This window comes from Diabrotica virgifera, chromosome 1 (assembly GCF_917563875.1).
Source record: "Diabrotica virgifera virgifera chromosome 1, PGI_DIABVI_V3a".
NCBI lineage: Eukaryota > Metazoa > Arthropoda > Insecta > Coleoptera > Chrysomelidae > Diabrotica > Diabrotica virgifera.
This window is the reverse complement of record NC_065443.1, coordinates 23,159,628-23,185,387: the sequence shown is the minus strand read 5'-3', so window position 1 is coordinate 23,185,387 and position 25,760 is coordinate 23,159,628. Positions and strand designations below refer to the sequence as shown.

The 25,760-nt window shown below is 34.3% G+C and overlaps 1 protein-coding gene across 1 annotated transcript; it reads left to right on the top strand.

The window, feature by feature from the left end:
* The first annotated feature begins 5,376 nt into the window (after nucleotides 1–5,376).
* LOC126886687 (uncharacterized) lies at nucleotides 5,377–5,952 on the top strand. Its single transcript, XM_050653687.1, has one exon. It carries the CDS (start codon nucleotides 5,377–5,379, stop codon nucleotides 5,950–5,952), a length of 576 nt encoding a protein of 191 aa, XP_050509644.1.
* The last annotated feature ends 19,808 nt before the right edge of the window (nucleotides 5,953–25,760 follow it).

Below are 25,760 nucleotides of genomic sequence, written 5' to 3'. Positions count from 1 at the left end.
ATTTTTGAAAAAATTGGTTTTAAAATAAAATTTTTAAAGATTTTAATTTTGAAAAAATGCTTTTTTCAAATCACGTAAAAATTGTTAGACATACCAAAAATCTTATACAATAAAAAAACTCGGCTTTACTTTTCTGAATATTTTGTATTTTCTTGTTTTTCTGTAAGACAAAAGTTGCTTAAGATTCGGTGTTTCTAAATTTGCATACACTCGTGATAAGTGACTCGTTCAAGCCATTTTAACTACAGCTCTTTCAAAAATAAGGAGTATGAACCGATGAAACTTACAGATCGTATGATCAATACATTAATCCGGTCAACTTAGACATCAAAATGCTTGGCAAATAACAAAAATTGCCGGAGAGCCAAATTTTGGTGGAGAGCTAGGGTATACCTTAACAAATAAAGTTTAAAAAGTCCCCATCGATCCCATGTGTGCGTCAAAAGTTATTCGGGGTCAAAGGTCAAATTTTAAGATTTTTTGGATTTTTTTCTAAAACGGTAAGTTTTATCAAAAAAAAACCTTAAACCAAAGTTGTAGATCTTAAAATTCTCTACAAAAATTGTCCTTACTATTTTTTTCCTAAGAGTTGCCATTCCTGAGATATCGCGATTCAAAGAGTCACATTATACATGATTTGCACACGTGTTCACACCACCTGTGAGGTAGTGTACTCGGCGGGTTTTTTTTACCGTGGTTTCCCCTGTAGGCCTACTCCACTAACTGTTTTGACAATTTTAGGATAATTTAAGGAAACAATACCGGTCAAGTTCTAGATATTACCTTATTATTGATATTGATTATTGATATTGCTATTGATTATTAGGTTAACTATTGTTTTGATTTCTTTAGATATTTTAATCAGATTCATATTCTTGAAAGTCTACTTCAACAGTCAAGTCTTCTTCGATTTCATCTTCTTCCTCTTCCTCTTGCTGGATGTTCAGAAATTGTTCAAATGTGACTGAGTCATTGGTCTCTTCATTAAAATCAGAGGAGTCTTCCTCTGTTGTACTAAACTGGACATTTGAGCAAGACTGACCTTGGCAGTTGGTACACACTAGAGAACACAGCAACCCGACTTTTTACATCCACATTTGGCACTACAACCTTTTTTGCAATTGCAAAAAATAGTGTTAAGGAGTTTTTCTGGAGCAGGTGGGAGTAAGGTTTTAATCGGTTCCAGAGTATTATCTATTAATTTCCAACCCCAGTCTTCTGGATTCAGTTCATTGCCTAGCCATGTTTGAACTTGATAATATACTCGATACAAATGTTGAAAAGCAGATACTGATGTTGGAGGAAGACATGATAGTTGTACTTGTTTCATGTTTCGCGTATTTTTTACAAAAGTTAAGTATCGGTATTTATCAAGACAAATAATTTTTGTTGGAGCTCCATAAACCGCAAGAAGAAAACGAATTCCTTCCGTAATTATTGTTTGCGGTGTAGAATCAAGTTCTGTAAAAACTTTACAGCAGTCAGTCAAATCTTTTTTTTTTTCGGATAATTTAAGTACTGACGTTTTGCCCCTTCTGTACATTGCGGACGTAGTGTCGCAGCCGGTTATCGCATGTAAAAATAAAATGTACTTTTGGCATTTGGGATAAGCCGATAAAATATTCGAAGAATATATCTCTGTTCGCTGTTGAGCCCTTCCAGGTTTCAGAAAATAAATAACTTTATCTACTGGAGCCCTTGCAGTAATCAGTACCAACAAATCAACACCTTCACCAACTACAATTGTTGTGTTTGTTGCCTTAAAATTTTCAATTGCTGTCTCAATTATAAGGACATCTGCGTCATTTTTAGCTTGTTTCACTTGAATATTCGCAGCTGTTAATTTGTCAGTTAACATTTCAGCCTCCTTTCAGCTTTCTTCTTGCGGTTTATGGAGCTCCAAAAAAAATTATTTGTCTTGATAAATACCGATACTTAACATTTGTAAAAAATACGCGAAACAAGAAACAAGTACAACTATCATGTCTTCCTCCAACATCAGCATCTGCTTTTCAACATTTGTATCGAGTATATTATCAAGTTCAAACATGGCTAGGCAATGAACTGAATCCAGAAGACTGGGGTTGGAAATTAATAGATAATACTCTGGAACCGATTAAAACCTTACTCCCACCTGCTCCAGAAAAACTCCTTAACACTATTTTTTGCAATTGCAAAAAAGGTTGTAGTGCCAAATGTGGATGTAAAAAAGTCGGGTTGCTGTGTTCTATAGTGTGTACCAACTGCCAAGGTCAGTCTTGCTCAAATGTCCAGTTTAGTACAACAGAGGAAGACTCCTGTGATTTTAATGAAGAGACCAATGACTCGGTCACATTTGAACAATTTTTGAACATACAGCAAGAGGAACAGGAAGAAGATGAAATCGAAGAAGACTTGACTGTTAAAGTAGACTTTCAAGAATATGAATCTGATTAAAATATCTAAAGAAATCAAAACAATAGTCAACCTAATAATCAATAGCAATATCAATAATCAATATCAATAATAAGGTAATATCTAGAACTTGACCAGTATTGTTTCCTTAAATTATCCTAAAATTGTCAAAACAGTTAGTGGAGTAGGCCTACAGGGGAAACCACGGTAAAAAAAACGCGCCGAGTACACTATCTAACAGGTGGTGTAGAAACGTGTGTATATCATGTATAATGTGATTCTTTGAATCGCGATATCTCAGGAATGGCAACTCTTAGGAAAAAAATAGTAAGGACTATTTTTGTAGAGAATTTTAAGATCTACAACTTTGGTTTAAGGTTTTTTTTGATAAAACTTACCGTTTTCGAAAAAAATCCAAAAAATCTCAAATTTTGACCTTTGACCCCGAATAACTTTTGAAGCACACGTGGGATCGATGGGGACTTTTTAAACTTTATTTGTTATGGTATACCCTAGCCCTCCACCAAAATTTGGCTCTCCGGCAATTTTTGTTATTTGGAATGTCTATATAGACCGGGTTACATACGCGAGTAAAAAACTCGTGACGTGGTAACAATTTAAGTTCATTTGAAATGCTAATTGGGGGGTGATTTTTCCGATTTCTTACCAAAAAAAGGGATTAATTTTATTTTGAGCGTAACTTGTTTACTTTTAATGCTAAAAAACTTTTTTAAAAACCAAAAATAAGCATTTTTTAAACACTTTAAAAAAGTTAAAATGAGTTTTCACCAAAAAAGTGCTTCGTATTTTGGTTATGGCACGTTAAAATATTCGATTTGGAATTTGACGAATATGAACCTATTTTTCATTAGCTATAACTCTGCTTCTACTAGGTATAGTGACCTAATATGTACACCATGTTTTTCACCTTTTACGTGCTATATTTTTGATAAGGAATTTTTTTTCGACCAAATACTTACTTTTTGTTGTTCTGAAGCTATTTTCTTGTGGCATTTTTACAATTTTAACTATTTATAATGGGAAATAAGCCACAATATTATTAAAAAATGTTTTTTATTAACGTTTCGACGCCCAAATCGCGTGCCGTTGTCAAAATACAAAATACTATACTTACTTTTTGAGTTATTTGCGAAAAACCGTCTGAAAACGTGGTTATTTTGTAGAAAAATTAACATATTTACTCGCAAATAACTCAAAAATATTAACCTTGTGAAAAAACTTTATAGAACAAAAGTTGCTTAGAATTAGTCATTTTATCCATTTCCAGACTTATTGCGAACATATATTTTTCACCCTCAGCAGGGGGTGAAACCCACCCCTAGGGCAAAAGCACACATCGGCACAATATCACTTTTTTTCTTTGACTTGTTAGCTATGTGTATGCCAAATTACCTACGTTAGTCCAATCGGTTCTTTAAAATTTAGAGGTTTTGCAATATTTTACCTTTAAAGAACGTACTAAAATATAGATTTTCCTGTACGAGACAAATATATTTCTCTCCATTTCCCTCACAGCAAAAGTATTATGTTTCCCTCAGATACTAAGTAAACTACAATTTTTTGAGAAGGTTGATGATGAACAGGAATTAAAAAAATACTTAACGATTTAATTAGAGCTTTTATGAATGTTTATCTAAGCTTCCAAATTAGCTTTCGTTTTTTTCTAGAGAAAAACATACAGATAAGACATTTTCTTTGTCAATTATTTGTCTTCGTAATGTAACCGGTCTCAAAATAGCCTCCAGATAAATTAAGTCGAATTTTCTTAGGAGAAATAATTCTGAAAAGTCGATCGCTACTGTGGAACGGTAACTGAAAAATAGGAATAAAAAAGAGGGTTTCAAATTATTTAAAAAAAGAAGGTTTTTTTATTGGAGAGTATTGGAAATACATAAAGACAATGGGAATGGAGTATATTCCAATGGGAACTTTAACTTTACAACATCTGCTTTGGGTTTTCACCCAAAATAGACTTCTTGCCATAGTCCTTCAAATCTCTGTTTTGTTTGGATTGTAAGCCGCAAGATGTAATAGTTTTCTTCATTATTGCCATTAGACAAGATACTTCAATTTGATTGTCCTTTGAAATTCTTACTTTTTTTTATTCTCTTTTATGTCAGCGTGCTTTTATGTCAGGTTTTGAGGTCATTCTAATTGTTCTTTACGTCCAAATTCCAAAGGCGTTAAAACCTTGAATGATTCTCCTTGTTCGTCCGTAAACAACATATTCTTTTCGTCAAGATATAAGAAAGTTGACCTGACGCTGGTGGGATATCCCTACCGATTTAGTATCATAATAAATAGTTGACGTTACTAATCCCTCAATTGTCTTTGCGACAGGTGGCAATAGTTTTGGAACAGCTACTAGGGCCGTACTTTATATTATTTACAGAACTGATCCGTTACCTATCAATGCAAATAAATTATTAAAATTAAAATTTCTGGACAATGTATTAAAAATTTTGTTTACTGTAGACGAATTCGTTTAGTCATCTGAAATTAACTTGCTTGGAATCAATACAAACAAGAACCTAGTTCCAACGCTTAGTATGATCTACGATTAACTTGTTAAAGACTATTCCATTACGTATTCGCCTTCAACTTTATCAAGATTTTTGAATCACATTGGTTTTCGATACAAGAAAATTCATAAGCGATCATCAATAATGGATTCTCCTCGTCTAATTAAATGGAGAAATGAATACTTGGATGCTATATCTAAATTTAGAGATGAAGGAAGACCGATATTTTATCTAGATGAAACATGGTTCGATACCCACGATACTGCTCAAAAAGGTTGGACAGACGATTCTATTAAATGTGCACCCAATTATCCAATTAATAGAGGTCAGCGAATAATTATTCTGAACATTGAATCCAAAAATGGCTGGATTGGAGGGGAAAGTTTTTTACTATCGGCAAAAAAACATTAAAGAATCAAAGCTGGACTACCATGAAAATATGACGAGTAGCTTGTTTAAGGAATGGTTTGAAAAGAAGGTGTTGCCAAATTTGCCTCCAAAAAGTGTAATTGTAATGGATAACGCAACGTATCACAGCGAACAAATTAGAAAAATCCCCGGTGTAGGTTCGACAAAAAACAGATATCTGATTTTTTTGTATGACAATGATTTGTACTTTGAAGAAACCTATACAAAAAAAGAAATGTTGGAAGTTCTTCACACAAAAGTGTTTGAGAAACAATTTGTTATAGACGAATTAGCCAAACGTGATGGTCATAATGTATTGCGATTACCTCCTTACTACTGTGTCTTCAACCCCATTGAATTAATCTGGAGCCAACTTAAGGAAAGTTTACGGCGAAACAACTGCTGTCCCAAATTTAGTAGCGAATCGGTGTCACATGTTGTAGAAGAAATAAAAAAGATTTCCCCAAAACTGTGGCAAAATTGTGTTTCACATGTTATAAAAACGGAAGATCATTACAGAACATTAACCTCACATATTAAACCAATAATTATAACATTAGATAACGATTCTAGTGAAGATGACAGCGATAGTGACATAGAGTTGTAATTTGTATTTATTTTTTTCCGTCTAAACTTCAAATTTTATTTTTCTATGTTATTTTATATGTTATTTTTTATTATGTTATCTTTTTAATTCTGATTTTTGCTACCACTCTTTTAATCTTTTATTGTTATTATCATTAATTTCCTTAATTTTTTTAATTTGTTTATTTCTCTTATTTCATTGTACATAATAATATACCTATAACTACATAGATATAAATACGTAATAAATATAATGATATGATATTTAAATTTATATTTATTATTCCAACCCCATTAAAATATTATATCTACTTGAAGACTTGAATTTTATTTTGTTAAGGGGATGGGTACGAACTTTCGGCTTTAAGCCGTTACGTTATTACCGAGGGCCGAAAGTCCCTGAAAACTTCTATAATGTTTATTTTAATTAGTTACAGGGGTGAAAAACTAAGAGAAAATTTAGTGTGATTTTTAATTTCAAATATCTCATTCAAAAGAAACTTTGAATTCATTCCAAGGGACTTTCGGCCCTCGGTAATAAAGTAATTTTTCATTCTGCGTTTAAATTTTTCAAACATACTTACATATTAGTTTTCTCAGGATTCGAAAAAAATGATTACATTTAAAACACATTGAAAATTTTGACAGGCGTCAAAATTTTGCATTTGTTCCTTTCCCCTTAATTTTAGCGAATCCGCTCCTGGAGGGTTTGTTGTTTGTTATTATGATACTAAATCGGTAGGGACATCCCACCAGCGCCAGGCCAAATTTCTTATATCTTGACGCGAAGAGTAACTCCTCCGTTATTAGAACAGAGAGAATATCAAATGCAGTACAGAATAATACCCAAGGACGGTGTTAATGGTGAGAAATTTGACCTCGGACTTCCGGTTGTGGAGCTGCACCGGAAGTACTGTTTTAAAATAAAATCAATGGGAAAATCCCAATAGTTGGCTGTATACCATAGTTTAAAAAACTCGTACAGAAGTAAAAACTTCAAATTGTATTCTGTTATAAAATCGTTTATTAAAAACTATCTAAAAAGTCATCCAAATGGATTGCAAAACGTTTTCCTTCTAATTCCGAACATCTTCAGTGCATTCTGCAGAGTAGTTTAAATAGTGTGCTAGTTTCAAACTACTCTGCAGAATGCACTGAAGATGTTCTGAATTAGAACGAAAACGTTTTGCAATCCATTTGGATGACTTTTTAGATAGTTTTAATAAACGATTTTATACCAAAATACAATTTGAAGTTTTTACTTCTGTATGAGTTTTTTACTGTTTTAAAGTCAGCTTTTTTATTTTCTTTCATGTCAGCGTTAAAAGCGTTAAAACCTTGAATGATTCTCCTTGTTCGTCCGTAAACAACATAACTCCTCCATTATTAGAACAGAGAGAATATTAAATGGGGTATAGAATAATACCCAAGGACGGTGTTAATGGTGAGAAATTTGACCTCGGACTACCGGTTGTAGAGCTGCACCGGAAGTACTGTTTTAAAGTCTCCGAGTTACTACAAGCGATATATTATTCGACGCCACTTAGCACCATGAGAACAAATACATACATGCTGTTAAATATTAATATACAATTTCAAAGAACGTTGAATGGGTTGCATATGTGATGAGTTCATTTTAAATGTTGTAAAAAACAGACGTACTTGTACTGAAGAGATCGAAACCAGTCATCAGAATTAAATAAAAAGTTTAAAAACAAAATAGCCACAACGAAATGTAAAAAACAGTTTGGTTTTTCTTTACAACTTGTTACCTGTAGTAATCACCAAGTTTAATAATTCACTTAATATTTATTCACAAGAATAAAATAACGGTATTTATTTAAGATGTTCAAATCAACCTTAAGTTGGCAATATCAAAAAACCAAATCTTCCATGTTTTATGTTTAAGATAATAATAGTATTTTGGTCAAGATATACAGAATAGTACAATGGAAAATACGTATCGGTCTATAACCACACTAGCGGAGACGGAACATTGTGTAGTGCCTACCCTTGCGTATTATATGTTGTTGTCCGAAGTTTACCCAGTAGAAGATATTAATAATATAGACTATAGACAACAATGCGCAAAGCTGTTTCACACCATGTAACAAACATTACACACGCAAGTTGAACCAAAATACATTTGTAAATTTTCGCTATGATAACTCAGAATTGAGAGGCATTGTTGAATATTGAAAGCAGTGGTATTAGTGACTCTAATTGGAATAATTCAGTGCATTTATTATTGGCTACTACGTAGTATACCTAATATATAAAGCAAAAATCTTTGCTTTCTACAAAATCCAATACATACAATTAACAAATGTATCACTGAAGTTATAACGTCCAAATATTTAGATCAAGCCTTGTATTTACACAATAAGAAACCATAACATTGTAAAGTATCTAGAATTTAAACAAAACATGTTTATCAATCGAGATTTACAAATATTTCAATACATTAAAAACAATTTACGAACATATCAAAAACTGTAAATATAGATTGTAGCAATATAATTTACCCTGTATTTAAGTAATTTTATTAAAACAAAGCAGGCGTGTTTGTTAAAACAAAACAAACATGTTTGTTTTGTTGTTATTTTTTTAAACCCTGTAGATTTAAGTAATTATTGTATATTATAATTGAAAAAAAAACAAGAAAAAAAAAGAGTTAAGAAAAAGCAAACAAAAAAGAGGAAAAAAAGCAAAAAAAAACTAAGAAGATGTAAACCTCCTAGATGTTGAATCGGGTTTATGTCTTAGCGTAGTAAAAAAAAACAATTAATAAAAAATAATAAAAAAACAATGGGGTATATTTACATTCTGCTAACTTAATTCTGTAAGATTATATCATCTGTCTTGATAAAAGACAAATATTATTTTTTTATTTCAAAAAATATAGTACTGTATTTATTATTATGTTTGACCTAAAGTCTCACCTACGAATATTTTTCTTCCAACTTTGTTATGTCGCAAGTACAGATTTGTTGTGAAACCCCATCGTTGCCGGGAAATAACATCTCCCATTTCTCTCTCACCCCGAAAATCTTGATTGATTTCCTCAACTTTTTCATCCGTTTCATTATCTAATGGATGTTTCTTAGCTGACAGTGTGTCGAGAAACTCGCCTCCAAAAATTCATATGATGGAATTTATGCTAGCCAATATTGTTAGCAAACTTCTACGAGTAGATTGAAATATTGGACGACGAAATTGACTTATATTAGACAGTCGCTGTATCCACGGTGATATTCAGATGATAACTTTAATGTTTACGATCAGGTTAGTGTGACATAAATAATTAAAATTTAATTACTTGAATTAAACATTAATTATCAAAAATAAATCATTTATTTCTTCTGTTCGAAACGGTTTTTCATTAGTGTAAGGAATGACAACAGAGAAAAGATGATGAAAAGTCATGTGGAAAATCTAAACTAAAATACAATAAGAAACAATAAGAATTTAACAGACTTTCTTCTTGCTGTGCCATGTACTATCATTGGTATCAAATTGGGTATACTAATTTTGTTGATGGAAGCTCGGAAAATTGATGGAGAGGATATGTTAAATAATTTCCTCAGTTTTCTAAACCATGACGTTTTTCTTCGACCTTACCCCTTCCTCCATATTTATTCCCTTGTGATATTCTTCTTTTGGTGCTTATTCGTTTCGAATATTGGCAATTATTTTGGCTATAATTATTTTATTAACTGATGCTTTAAATAGATTAGTTGTTGTTGTGGAGAATAATTTCCTCATGTTCATTAACCACGATATTCTTCCTCTTCCAATTCCACCATTTTCAAATACTTTGCTTTGAAGGGTTACCTTCAGTAATATGTATTTAGTGCCGTTTCTCATTACGTGTCCTATATATTCTAACTTTCTCCTTTTAATCGTATAAGTCACCTCTCTTTCTTTCCTAATTCTTCATAATACGATCTAGTCGGTTATCTTGTCCGCCCATGATATCCTTAGGATTCGCCTGTATAGCCACATCTCGAAGGCTTCAAGTTTTTTTCTCGATCGCTTTAGTAAGTTTCCAGGATTTACCTTCGTAGTATATTATTTAGAAGATGTACCATCAAAGGAGACTTACTTTTATCTCCAAATTATGGTTGCGGCGTTTAAAGAGTTTGGCCATGATGTTGAATGCACTCCTAGCCTCTATCCTACATTTTATTTCTTGTGAGTGATCCCATTGTTCGTTTACTATTGTTCCAAGATAGATATACTGTTTTATTCGGTCCACTAGTGTATTCTTGATCAGCAGTTGGACGTCTCCATTTTTTTTTATCATCAAAAAAAATATATTATATCTCTCTGGATGCCGCATGGCCACAATATTCCAGTTTACGATTTTTCACTGTTCTGCCACTTCCGTAACTTTTCCCATCCACGGCAAAATAACCTCGTTACGAACTTTGTCTAACCAACTTATTCGTAGGATTGTCCAATACACCCAGATTTCCAAGGATTTCAGTTTTCTCAGAAGAGTATGAGTTAAATTCAACCTGCAACATCATATACACATAACATCTTATTAATCTAATTTTTATTCTCAAAATGATATTGGTTTCCCATTACATCTTCTTTGTCTTAAAAAATACAGCTTTGGCCTTCTGTATACGTATTCTAATTACTAAATATGAAGTAAAGACAATAGACAACCAAAGAGTTAATAAACTTGTTAGAAGATGATCAACAGAGGAACACTACATGAGTCCCACTTGGAATGTCCCCACCCCCCATCAACATCATGGCAAAATGTATATTGGAGGCATGTGCTAGCTGGTTGAACATCTTAAAAAGCTGGAATAAGCTGGTTCCCGGCTGGTGTTACAAAAAACATACGATACGGAAAAGGATGGCCTCGAAAAGGACTCAGAAATAAGTGGCACTTCAAGGTAAACAAACAGAAACGTAAAAGGAAATAGGCTGCCATAATTGTGAACTCTGTATCTGTTCCGAATAGGTCTTAAGGTGATACAGTAGCGATCAACAGGTAGCCAAAACGCGTTCCAAGATTGTGGCTGTAATTTTGAATATTTTTTCGAGATATTTGGCACACGTATTCGTAATATAATAGATAATGGCGGTACAGAGCCCAATTTGAAAAATATATTAATATGTGGAAATCACTCTGTAATTAAATACAATATTAAAAAAACGAGCCTGTACCGCCATTAAGAAGAACAAAAAAATACACTTTTTTCAAATAAACTTTTTTATCCGATGCCTAGATTTTGTGTCATTTTGGAACTACTAAGGAAATAAAAAATTTTAGGAGTTCCAAAATGACACAAAATCTAGGCATCGGATAAAAAAGTTTATTTGAAGAAAGTGTATTTTTTTGTTTTTCTTAATGGCGGTACAGGCTCGTTTTTTTAATATCGTATTTAATTACAGAGTAATTTCCACATATTAACATATGTTTCAAATTGGGCTCTGTACCGCGATTCTTTATTATATTACGAATACGTGTGCCAAATATCTCGAAAAAATATTCAAAATTACAGCCGCAATCTTGGAACGCGTTTTCGCTACCTGTTGATCGCTACTGTTTCCTCTTAATAACAACAAACAGGATCCTACAAGCAAACTAGTAGCACACTAAGGCAGTTTCCGCAAAAATTACTGTTGCTATGACTATGTTTCTCCAGAAACAAAATTAGCCAAATAGACTAATATTAAGAGTAATGTGTCAACGGATATGTTCTCCGAATATCACTAGTATACAATTTGTTATAGTGGAACAACAGAACTAACAGACTCAATAATATTTAGCTGAGCGGGATGCTATTGTTGAAATTGTGAAAATCCATAAACAAGGGATCTACCTGTTTTATGAAATGATCCCTTGTGTATACAATTTCACACCTGGAATAATAACATCCCGCTGAACGGAATATTAATTATCTTAGTTGTCCTGTTAGATTTTAAAATGTGCTACAAACGCTGACCCGTATTAATGTATTTTTGACAAGTTTTAAAATTGGCCTTACTCCGTTTGTTCGGCTTACAATTGCCAGAAATAATATATCATAATTTTACCGTTACGAACCTAATGTTGTATGTAGTGCAGTAAATTTCGTAATTCGTTATTCCACTACATTGGCACTTCCAGTCAGTCTGAAATAAATCTTCACTTAATGCTAGGTATATACTAGTTATTGTGCTGGTTACTTTATTTAACGTGAAACATCATTATTTTTAACTTTAATATTGACCATTTGTAGCAATAAACTCAGACTATTGAATACCTCAACATCTGATTAATAGGATTACCACAACGTGTAATGAATATGGACTCAAGCTAAACACCGCTAAGACCAAGGTGATGGTTGTCAGTAAGACGCCAATACAACCGGAAGTAGTAACAGCTTATGGTGAACAATTAGAGAGAACTAACAGTATCACCTACCTTGGTTGTAATCTAAATGAGAACTGGGATATGAGCAAAGAAATTATAATACGCATAGAGAAGGCCAGAGCTGCATTCTTTAAGATAAAGAAACTTTTATGTGGAAACAACATTACTTTGAATCTTAAAATTAGATTAGTGAGATGTTATGTGTTCTCTACTTTTTTGTACGGTGTCGAAGGTTGGACTTCCAACCTTACGACAGAATCCTACAATACCGAAGAATCCTGCGAATAAGTTGGGAGGATAGAGTTCGTAACGAAGTTGTTTTGCACCGGATGGAAAAAGTCACGGAAGTCGTCAGAACAGTTAAAAATCGAAAACTTGAATATTTTGGCCATGTTATGCGACACCCAGAGAGATATAATATACTCCATTTAATAATACAAGGCAATGTAGACGGAACAAGAGGGCCAGGTCGAAGAAGAACGTCATGGCTTAAAAACCTGAGAGAATGGTTTAACAGATCCTCTGCATGACTTTTCCGAGCTGCCGTTAACAAAATTGCTATAGCCAAGTTGATAGCCAACGTTCGATAATCGAGCACGGCACATGAAGAAGAAGATTGAATACCTACCTAGTTAAATTATAAAAGCCTAATAATAATAAAAGAAATATTCAGATAAAATACTAATTTATCAAAAGTAAAAGCTGAAAATTAAAATTTGGCAAGGAAAGAATGTAAATATATTGAGAGGGCTTGATTAATCAATGACAGTAATAATGGGAGGAAACACGTCATGGGTCGCAGTGAACGAAGACACTGATCCTGAACTTGAGAAGCTAGGTAGTCCAGAAAGCCACTGCGCATCCACTAGGAAAAATATTCCGATTCGGATTTTTTGCACAATCTTACTCAAAAAGGACCCCTTTTAACAAATTTGCATGTTGCCAGGACCAAAAGTGGGTCAAAAATTTTTTAAACGTTTTTTTTTCCTAAAATAATTTTTTTTGCATGGAACAAAGTTTTTTTTAGATTTTTTGGATCATTCCAAACAGAAAAGGTCTTTAGTGACATTTCTCTAAAGTTAATAGTTTTTGACATAAGCGATTAAAAATTGAAAAATTGCGAAATCGGCCATTTTTAACCCTCAAAAACTATGTGAAAAACTGAATGTGAAAAAAATTTGAATGTTGCCAAGGTAGGTAGATATTCTTTAAACATCGATTGATGAAATCCCGAAGAGTTTTTTGCAATACAATATTCAAAACTCCTTTGTTTTTAGTTGCCAATCAAGCGTGCGCGCGACACTGTTTTCACCGACAGTATGGTGCAAATGAAAGGAATAAATTCGTTATTTCGTAAACCGGCGACTTTAAGGAAAAATCCCGAAACAGGTCCATTATGATATTGTGGCATATATGGTATACTAGTGACGTCACCCATCTGGGCGTGATGACGTAATCGATGATTTTTTTAAATGAGAATAGGGGTCGTGTGCTAGCTCATTTGAAAGGTTTTTCAATTCTCTATTCAGTAATATAAACAGTTATATAATTATTTATACAGGGTGTCCAAAAAAAGTCGCCGGTTTACGAAATAACGGATTTATTCCTTTCATTTGCACCATACTGTACACACATGCAACGGTGGAAAATAGTGTCGCGCACGCGTGATTAGAAATTAAAAAACAAAGGAGTTTTGAATAGTGTATTGCAAAAACTCTTCGGTATTTCATCAATCGATGTTTAAAGAATATCTACCTACCTTGGCAACATTCAAATTTTAAGTTGTTCACATAGTTTTTGCAGGTTAAAAATGGCCGATTTCGCAATTTTTCAATTTTTAATCGCTTATATGTCAAAAACTATCAACTTTAGAGAAAAGTCACTAAAGACCTTTTCTGTTTAGAATGATCCAAAAAACCAAAAAAAAAACTTTGTTTCATGAAAAAAAAATAATTTTAGGAAAAAAAAACGTTTAAAAAATGTTTGACCCACTTTTGGTCCTGGCAACATGCAAATTTGTTAAAAGGGGTCCTTTTTGAGTAAGATAAAAATGAAAATTTAATGACAGCAGTACAGGTGTCTTTATTTTAATTGACGATTTATGACTTGAGGATAAGAATGGTCTACCTCGTTTTCTCTAGCCTTCTGGTTGCCTTATTAGTATTTCCTTTGGTACTCTTGCTCAACCATTATTTGTATAATATATCTGAACTAGATAAGTTACGGTAATGATAATTCATCCGTCATTTTTTCGTTTGATTTCTATTATTTCTCTAATATGTTCGTTGATAATTCTTTCTCTTTTAGATCTTACTGCTGCTTTTCTTCCAAAAGTCCACCGTTGCTCTTAGCGTTGCCCGTGTTCTTTCTTTCAGTGCCTTAGAAATCGACATTATTCATTTTTTCAGTTTTAAATTGTTTCTAACTAGAAAACTATCATCCTTACATCAACAAAAAAAATTACAACAGACATTTTTTGTTGAGCATGATCCAAAAAGCTGCGCGGGTCGAAAAAACTGTTTTGTATAATTTATTGAAAAAAAAATTGTTTTAATAAATTTGGACCACTTTTCGCATGGGCGATCTCTTAAATCTTGTTCCAGAACTCATGAAAGTCAGTGTGCAAAAAAGTCTTATGAGAATATTTTTTCGAAAGAACCCGAAGATTTTACCTTATCTAATTATTAATTTAAAGCAGAAGGAGAAGTGATAAGGCGAATATGTGGGGAAAATGAAATGGAAAACACAATAAAAGAAAGGAAATTGAGAAAAATAGAGGGTAGAAGAAACGTAGGAAGGAGACACGTTTCCTGGTTAAAGAACCTGGGAGAATGGTTTGGTTGCACCTCAAGGCAACTGCTCAGAGCAGTTAGCTTGAAGGTCAGAAAAGCCATGATGATTGCCAACGGGTAGGTCATCCGTTTTCAAGAAAACGGATGACGTACCCGTTAAAGAAAAAGAAATTTTACACGTCTGCCATTTACGATTTTGCCGAAACTACTGGCAACTTTGAAAATAAATTTGGTGGATTTTAAAGGGGTAGTCATTGTGCTTTTTTGACATACAATTAAGAATGTCATATTCATAATTGGCGCGTCTACGAGTGATGGTCTGAATTTTTTAAAGAAAAACAAAAAATAGTAGCCCACTGAGATATTTCAAACTCGACGAGAAAACGGTACGCCGCCGTGTAAAAAAAGAGAAGATTTGTCACAAATTAAACGAGGAATTCAAGACTGATTTTAAATTAGAAATATCTCAGTGGTGTGCCCCTATCTTTTGTCTTTTAAAAATTCAGACCATTACCCGCATCCGCGCAAATGATGAGTATAAAATTCTTAATTGTATGTCAAAAATGCGCACTAATTACCACTTAAAACACGCCAAACTTCATTATAATGTTGCCAGTAAAACTGCAATTCGGCAAAATCGTAAAAAATGTGTAAAATTTTTTACTAAGGAATTCCCAATTATTTTTCAATTTATTACCTATTCTAGAGATGGTATTACCTTTTTTTGAAACTCCCTGTAAATTTTGATTTGTTTTATTTTTTATAGTTATATTTTTCTACAAAACGAACGAAAACATTCATATATTCAATATTTATTAACAAAGCAAGTTGAAACGAAATTTAAACTCGACAACAAATCGAGATCAACCCTACCTTCATTATTTTTTTCACAGGCAGCGACCTTATATGCAAACATTTTGTACATGGCGAAAATAAATTGAAAAAAATCCAAATTTACATGATAGCTTTTAACTTAGTCACGCTTTTGTTATTTTATACCCTGGTTGAATAAATTTCGCACGCATTTGCTTTTACCGGCGCGTTTTTAAATGATTACTCTTCATTCGAATTTTCACAAAAGCTTTTGTTCGTATCAAATAGTTCTCGTCGATATTGTAGATTTCCACCGTGATTATTACAGTAGATGATTTTTCAATTAGCGCAGGAAATATTTTTCAAGTGGTCATAATTCATCAGGCACTTATCCGTAACAACACTCAGGTGGAGTATTACGAGAACTTAATAAAGCTTTAAAATTAAACTGTAATTTTAGCTTCAAATGTTGGGAATAAAATCATTTTTCTAGTTATCATAGACTTTTCCTATCAATATTATCATTGTTTTAATATTAAAAGGGTTCGTTTTCTCTAATTGAATTACTTGGGTTTTTAGTCTTTTAATACTAAAATAAGAATAATAATTAATTTTTTCTGCAATCACTTGATAAAAAAGACATTTTCGCTTGTCAATGGCAACGAAAAGTCGACGTTTACTGAGTATCGCCACTTTATCGCTCCAGCGCCTAAAGTTTGATTTTACGATCGTCGTCCGTAGCAACCGTACAACCATACAATACACAAACACATTGAACATTCAAACTGAAAGATATAAAAGTTAATCTTATGACGTTATAATGACAGATATAAAATAGTTACAATAAAGTTAATGATTTAAAAATAGATTCATTTTATTAAGTGATTGTAGAAAAAATGTTGTATGTGTTACAAGTGCAAAGTGATATTATTGCTATCGAGTAATTACCACTCTCCACTACGCGTCGAGCTAACTCTTAAAGCTCTTATCGACAGGCGAGTAAAACCGCAGTTTTGTGGCTCGTCGGTAAAGCTCGCCAGTGTATCATTGCAATACCGCGGTTTTATATACCGACGAGCCTGGCTTGTGGCTCGTCAGTTTGTTTTATTTATTACTTGGCTCGTCGTTCAAAACCGCGCGTGTATCACGGCTGGCGAGCAAAACCGGCAGTTTTCAGCGACCGTTGAGGTGAAAAGACCAGTTTTTAATCATGGATATGCGAACTCTCAGCCGCGACATTTTATTAGAATTTATATTAATTTCTTTCTTTCTTTCGTTAATTTCTTTTCTTTCTCCTTCATGCTTTTTTTTCTAATTTTTTATAAAAATGTATTGTTCTTATGTATTTAAATTTATTCTAAATATTTATATATTTCAGTGCCATTTAAGTGAAACATTTGTGTAATTTAATTCAGCATCAAATTCGTGAGTTAAGTCACAGAATAGGAAACAATTATTCCCTATTCTGTGGTTAAGTGTAAGAGTAGTCTAGGCTAAACTTCGCTCATTATTTTGTATGTAAATATTTTTGTTTCTAATAAAGACCTTTATCCAGATTTAGCCATACGGCTCACACTCCCTCTAAGGGGAAAATTGACTCATCCCAGATACCTACGGTATCAAAAGGATTGAGCTCTGGTGGGACTCTTTCCGTGTTATCGAGCCCTAGGTGACTTGGAATGCAGGTGTATCTCCCAGAAATTTTCGTACGCATCTGGCCGTCGCGAGTAGTACAGCTTTCTGCATGGTCTTATAAAGATGTTCATTCAGACCCAGCTTTTTTATGCTTTCGAGGAGGGTCTTCGGAATGACTCCAGTAGTAGACATAATAATCGGTATCGTCTGGGTACTTTGCATTTTCCATTGCCTTCGTATTTGAATTTCTAGATCTCTGTACTTGGCGATCTTTTCAGTAAATTTACTACGTAGATTATTGTTGTTAGGTATCGCCACATCAATTAGTGTTGTTTGTCTTGTTAATTTATTAACTAGTACGAGATCTGGTCTATAATGTGCCACTGTTTGGTCTGTGAGCACAGTGCGGTCCCAGTATAGCTTGTAGTTGCCATCCTCAAGCATACTCTCAGGGACGTATTGATAATACGGGAGATGGTCTGTTTGGAGAAGTCCCAGCTTGATAGCTATCTCTTGATGAAGGATTTTTCCCACTGCGTCATGCCGTTCCTTGTATTCAGTTGCAGCAAATGCCTGGCAGCCCCCTGTAAGATGTTGGATGGTTTCTTGGGCTTGACATCCATATCGGCATCTGTCGTTTTGAACCTGAGGGTCTTTGATGATATATTTCAGGTAATTTCTGGTTGGTATAACCTGATCCTGAATGGCCAGTAATGAACCTTCCGTCTCAGGGAACATCTTTCCTGATGTCAACCAGTAGTTCGACGCTATATTGTCGACATAATCTTGGCTGACCTCATTGGGATGTCGCCCGTGCAGAGGTTTACTCATCCAGGCGCGCACTTTTTCGTCCTTAGTAAGGTAGTTTATGCGCATTTCTGGTTCCCTCAGTTTGATCGGTGTTGTGTCATCTACTGCGCAGATAGCGCGATGTAGAGTAGATGTCTCAGCCTGCATCTGAAAATAAGTTCTTAAATTAGCAATTTGTTTATCTAATTGCTCACCTATATCCATAAGTCCTCTTCCTCCTAGATTCCGTGGTAATGTTGTTCTTTCTACTGCACTTTTAGGATGGTGTTTTTGTGCCTTTGTGAGGTGTGTTCGTACTTTTCGCTGAAGAGCCTCTATATCTGTTTTTGTCCACTTAATAATACCAAATGAGTAGCTAAGCGCGGAACATGCGTAGGTGTTTAGTGCCTTAAACAAATTTCTACTGTTAAGGTGTGAGCGAAGCAGCTGTTTTACCCTTCGTATAAACTCAGTAGTTATCTCTGTTTTCATTTGTTTATGGTCAATTTTCCGCGCTTGCTTTACTCCAAGATATTTATACATATCGTTTTCACCCATGGCCTCGATGTTCTGGCCATTTTGCATATCGAATCCTCCGGGCTGTACTTTTCCTCTGACTATATTTAAAATACGACACTTATCTAGTCCGAAGTGCATATTAATATCATTAGAAAAAGTTTCTACAGTTTTTAGCATCTCGTCGAGTTGGTTTCTAGTGGAAGCCATTAATTTCAAATCATCCATGTACAATAAATGATTAAGCTTCGCCACCACATTGTTGTTATTTTTGATGCTAAAACCTGCATCTGAGGAGTTCAATAGCTGAGATAGTGGGTTCATAGCTAGACAGAACCACAGAGGACTCAACGAATCTCCTTGAAACAGGCCCCGGCTGATTACGATATTTTCAGTTTCGATGTTACTTTCACCAGGTATTTGAAGGTGAATTCTAGTTTTCCACTCTGTCATTATATGTTGTAAAAAGGTCACTATATTATCATCGACTTTATATATTCTCAAAATATCTATAAGCCATTCATGCGGCACTGAATCAAAGGCCTTCTTGTAATCAATAAAAGCAGTAAATAGATTCCTCTTTTTGGAATATGCTTGATTAGAAATGACTGAGTCGATGATAAGTTGTTCTTTGCAACCCATGGAACCCTTAGCGCATCCTTTCTGTTGAGGCTCTATGATATTGTTCAGAGCACAGTGTTGGTAGATACGCCGGGCTACACAGGATGTGACCAATTTATACAAAGTTGGAAGACAAGTAATTGGGCGGTATTTTGCTGGATCTTGGGTGTTATTTTGATCCTTCGGTATTAAATAAGTGGTTCCCTGAGTTAGGAATGATGGTATATCCTGCGGATTAGAAATAACATGATTAATTAGTGTTGATAAGCATTCATGAGCACTCGAGAACTTCTTGAGCCAAAAGTTTTGAACTCCGTCTGGTCCAGGAGATTTCCAGTTATGAAGCTCTTTGATGATATTTGAGACTTCTTCAGTGGTGAAGGGTTCGTAGAGAGTAGTAGTGTAGTGTTGGCAGTTCTGTGCCGTATCCTCTATCCATCCAGCATTGTTGTTAAGAGCAGCTGGTGTGGAAAGTTGATTTTCCCAAAACTCATGAATTTCTTCTTGGCTTGGGTAAGACTTATCGAGATTTTCTACGGTGGAATTGAGTTTCCGATAGAACGCCTTCTCAGCAGTCTCAAAAAGGGCATTGTCGGATTTTCGGTTGTTACTCACTTTGTACCTTCTTAGTCGTCCTGAATAAACTGAGAGTCTTTGTTTTAATGTATCCAGGCACTGTTGTGCTGTGTTGTTTTCTGGATCGTATCTTGAGTGTCTTGCAGTATTCCGTATTATTTCTTCAGCTCTCCTGATGACTCTTGTACTTCTTACACCTCGTATATATTCTGTGACTTGACCAATATCCCTACGCAGCAATTCAATCTTTCCGAGCAGTCTTTTTTCCCAGGGTGCAATTCTGTTACCAGTCCTTCCGTTGTTAGTACCCCGTCGTGTTCTGATCTTAACGCCCATTACATTAGCAATTGCTGTTGCTGCACAGTAGATTAGCATGTGCAAATATTCTAATGTGTGGGCTTCTACGACATAATTGGGTAGGACTTCAGTGTTCACAATTTGTAACAGCGCCCCCAGTTTCTTACAAGAGTTTATTCGTGGTAGCGGTGGTCTGCTAAGTGGGTTTGTTCCATTAAACTCCTGTACAGCACGTGCCATTTCGCTTACTAGGTTATCATGTAGCTCGTTGTTTTCCTGCTCTGTATTGTCAGGTTGAGTTTCTTGTATGGCAAGCTCAGGAATCTGCTCATGAACTTCATTGGGGACTTGATCTTCAATTACAACATCGTTATGAATCTCCCGTTCGACTTCGCTTCTGATGATATTGCGTCTAGTCTCTGGGATAAGGTTGTTTCTTATAATTACCCGGTATTGGTCTGATACTCGTTGCTCCGATACTTGAATATCTGGGTACGTCCTGCAAAATTCGGCATACAGCTGTTGTCGGTAGCCGATTGTTTCTTGACCGAGATTTGTCACCTTGTAGTAGAAGCGCAAAATGTTTTCATTAATGGACACAGTCCATTTCATGCGCTGCCTCGGTCGTCCCGCTTGAGTGAGCGCCGGCTGATGATCCAGCGCAGCACCTTCGGCGGGTGGAGCTCTTGTTGTTGTTTGGCTCGCTTGTGGTTGTGGTTGTGGTTGGGCTGTAGCTGATTGTATGACAGGGGCCCGCCTCCTCAACACCCTGCCACCGACGTCCCGCATGCTGTCACGTCCAGCGCCGGCTCCAGACGTGCCCTGGCGATCCCCAGGCAGCGATCCTAAACATAAATTATTATTCTCCATTCTCATGGGTGTGCATTTTATACCTACTGCCAGGTGTCAGTTTTTGTTCCACGGCAAGTATCCCTGCTACTCTCTGGGTACTGGCGCTACGAATACCCAGAAAGCATCCCCCATTCGCAGGGGGCCGCGCCTGATAGAAGAACTGACAAAAACTCCCACAGGATATAAAGACCTTTATTATTATTATTATTATTATATATTGCTTATGAGACTGTTCTTGTTTATGGTCATGTAAATCGCCAGAGTACAAAAACAAAGCAATTTGACTTACCGCATATAATATTTATCAATAACTCTTAAATATCGTAAAAAACATGAACCCAACTCAACTAGAGCCGATGTCAAGAAAATAATTCAATCATTGCGAACTTCCTTAATGAAAGAAAGTAACAAGGTCACGACATGTTAGCTGTGGACGGTTGACAAGACTGTTTTGCTCGCTAGTCGATCAGCACCAACGAGCCGCGAGTAAAACCGTCGTTCTTAAAACCGCGGTATTATGGCTCGCATGTCGATCACCCACTTTATTACTCTCAAGCAATATTGTATCACTTTTCGCTCTTAATACATAAATGACTATTATAGAGGGTAGGTACATTCCATGTCAAATCGCTCCGGCAAAAACTTTTGGATCTCAGATTTTTCTAAAACTTGGTGTATAGCTTCTGTGGGACGTAAAAATAAGATAGTTAAGGTCAAAAAATCTTCTTCTTTTTTCTCGAAATGATATTTTATGCGATTTTACAGTGATTTGGTGTTTATTTAAACAAATTTGCATTTTCTATCGTAAAGTATCAATGGAAAAAATAATATTTTAATAGAAGGGACTCAAAAATGTCATTATATGGTATTATAGCAAGTTATTTTGACGTTAAAATATCTTTTTTTTAATTTTCCTCCATCCCAAAATACATCATAATCGATTTGGCTGAAAATTTGCCTACAAATAACCAAAACATAGGACTTTAAGTGGTTAGAAGGATTTGAATTATTTATTACAATACCAAAAACGTTACATGCAATACTATCAGACTCAAAAGTATATTAGTCCAGTTGGGATAGCATTTGAACTTGCATATCGAGCTCCACAAAATTGTATTTTTCTAATCTTTAGGGGGGTCAATAGTAGCCTAAATTTAAATGAATAAATTCCTCCGTTACGTTAGCCGCCATCTTGATTTTAAAGGAGAACCGTTTTTGCTCAATATATCCACCATTTTTAACTTTTCGACAAAAATGGTAGGAACTAAAATTATTCCAAATAAATCGTATTTACAATTATTACAATTTCCTTTTAACAATTTTTGTCGTGAGGTCGATATTTTCCGAGTTATTTGTACTTACAGTAGACGCCAATATTTTTTAACTATGATATTGCATGTAACTTTTTTTGTATTGTAATATAATTCAAATCCTTCTTACCGCTTAAAGTCCTATGTTTTGGCTATTTGTGGGCAAATCTTTAGCCAAATCGATTATGACGTATTTTGGGAATGGAGGGAAATGTAAAAAACGGTATTTTAACGTTTTCTACACTATAAAATTTGATCAAGAACTTGTTTTGAATCAAAATAACTTATTGTAATGTAATACTATGACATTTTTGAGTCCCTACTATTAAAATTTTATGTTTTCCATTGATACTTTACGATAGAAAATGCAAATTTGTTTAAATAAATACCAAGTTACTGTAAAATCGCTTAAAACGACATTTTGAGAAAAAAAAAGAAGAAGACAATTCGACCTTAAATATTTTATTTCTACATGCCGCAGATGCTTTATACCAATTTTCAGACAAATCGGAGACCCAAAAGTTTTTTTGATCCGACTAAGAGCCGGTATAGGTGAATTTTGCTAATCATTTTAGGCACGATAAGAGCATATAACTTAAAAGTAGAACCTAAAAGAAAACGTATGAACGTTTTTCCGATTAGAGTAAAATGTGGTTTAATCCGATATAAAATAATATTTCACTTAACAAGAAATCGGTTTCAGAATACTAGTCATATGTGCCGATATTTCTCTTCATCACTGAATGATGTCCATTATTACGATAAATTGATCGCTATATATTTTGCCGTTCTGCAAAAACTTAAAAACATATTCTTCTACTTTACTTTATATAAAAAACGAGTACTGCTTTGGCTATTTCGTAAAACAATGAATTATAACCCAATTAATGAACGTCATGGTAGCCAAAAACTGTGGAGAAAACTGTACAGTGTGGTACAAATAAGAATATATCACTTACTGCTGACATTTACCAAACTTTGGAGGCATACCTGAAACAAAAAAATAATAATTAGAACATTGGTTTAAGTTTAATTTACAAAATATTGTCTCGATTGCTACGGCCATTGAAGCATAAACAAAAATTTTACTTTTTGTATTGTTCTCAAATATTTTACTTTCAAAATTTTGTATTGTTCTCTAGTTCGGTCCATTTTGGAATATTGTAATATTATTTGGTATCCTTATTATAATACGTACATTGATCAGTTAGAACGAGTTCAAAATAAATTCCTAAGAATTTGCAGGCATAAAATTGGTTTCAATAGAACTAACTGTGATAATAACTACATTCTTTGTCAACTTAATGTAAAAACTTTGGAAAATAGAGAATCTGAGTGTGAATTGCGTTTTTTGCATAAAATTCTTAATGGTTTTGTTGATTGTCCGGAACTGCTAGAATTAATTGTTTTTACTGTAAATTCTAGAAGAACACGTTCTTCTGACCTACACACACCCAAATTTATATGGAATCACCATGTATTTCAAAGTAATATTTATTTCTTTTGAAAAAACTTGTTATTGTTGCGAAGATTAAAGGTTTTTATTGAAAATAAACAAATATACAAGACAATCGGATAGTACAGCCCGGTAGGGTATAGATTATTTGCTTGAGTTGCAAGTTGAACGAAAATAAATAAACTAACTTTTGCGTCCAAAAACGAAAATATGCCTCATGTGGGGTTATAGAACTTACAACGAGGAAAGATTATTGGTCTTGTGGAGAAAGTAATGATCTCAGATGGACATAGCTGCAGAGCTAGGCGTAATACAGGGCGTTCTGTCCAAAACATATGCTAGGTAACAGGAACTAGGAAAGCTCAAAAATAAAGCAAGGGAAACTCACCAAAAGTAATAACGGCTCTCCACGATCCTTTAATTGTCCAATCAGCTGGAAGACACCCGACCATTTCTCACCTGCAGCTCCAAAGGCAGCTTTTGGAAGCTACATGTGTAACTGTTTCAGTTGAAAGGATAAGAAGAAGAGTTCGTACCAAGAAGTATACAGCAGGTGACAGTTATGGCTTCCCGAGTTATCCAGGCAGCACAAGATTGATCGCCAAAATTGGTGTCTTCACCACCAAAACTGGAACATTGGGAATTGACAAAATGTGCTATTTTCAAAAACAGTCAGAATTTAATGTACTCAGATGGAAAATCAGATGACCCACGAAATCGTGTACTTAGAGGTCGAGGAAGACAAGCAAGAGCGAAAACTGTCAGATCTGTTCACAAATGTACAAGGGGAAGTGTAATGTTCTGGAGAGGAATTGTGATTCGTAAAAAAACTCCTTTAATTTTCATCCAATCAACTTTAACTGCTCACATGTATGTTCGTAACCTGTAGTCAGGCTCTAGAGAGACGCAACAGGAGAAAATTTTATTTTATTTCATGATAATGCACCTCTACATACCATTAGAGTGACTAGAGACATCATTGAAGCAAAAGTTATCCCTTGTTTGGAGTGGCCTGCTTGCTCACCCGAGCTTAATCCTATAGAGTATTTGTGGGATATACTTAAAAGAAAAATTAGAGCTTGCCGGGATAATCCACAAAACACCGCACGGCTAGTACAAGCTGCTTTTAAAGGATGGAGCAACCTACCATAATAAAATGTTGATAATTTGATTAGGAACGTGCCCACGCAAACTGAAGCTTGCATAAGGACTAGAGGTGATAACACTGACTACCACAAAATACAAAAAATAAAGAAAAACAAGTTAAACATTATCCGTTTTACATTGAAATTTTGTATGCTATTGACTTTAAAACAACTACTTTCAATTTGTTTGTTAAATACGTTATTGTTTTATTTAATTGTTATGTATTTGTTATTAAATTGCTTTAAAATAAATATTGTTTGACTTCGTGTATTCGTTTTTTTTTTAAATCGCCCGAAATAATAAGAAATATCAGGTGATTCCATATAAGTTTGGTGTGTGTATTTAGGCTAAAGTTTCATCACACTAATTATGGTAAAAATGAGACAATCACAAGGATGATGAAAACTGATGGATGATAGTGTTAAATTGTTTAATCCATCTGTGTCCGCATTCAATAATTCTTTGAAGAAATTGAGACATTAATGTTATTAATACCTACTTTTAAAATATGTAATATATGACTACAGTTTATATGTTAGTTATAAGTATATATTGTAATTATTTGTAAGGAAAAAGGGTTCGTCCCGTTAAATAAATAAATAAATAAACTATTGCGATATCATGGTTAAATACATACAGTCGAAGTGG

Excerpts from the sequence above, each read along its gene's own strand:
- LOC126886687 (XM_050653687.1), top strand. The coding sequence starts at position 5,377 with ATGACGAGTAGCTTGTTTAAGGAATGGTTTGAAAAGAAGGTGTTGCCA.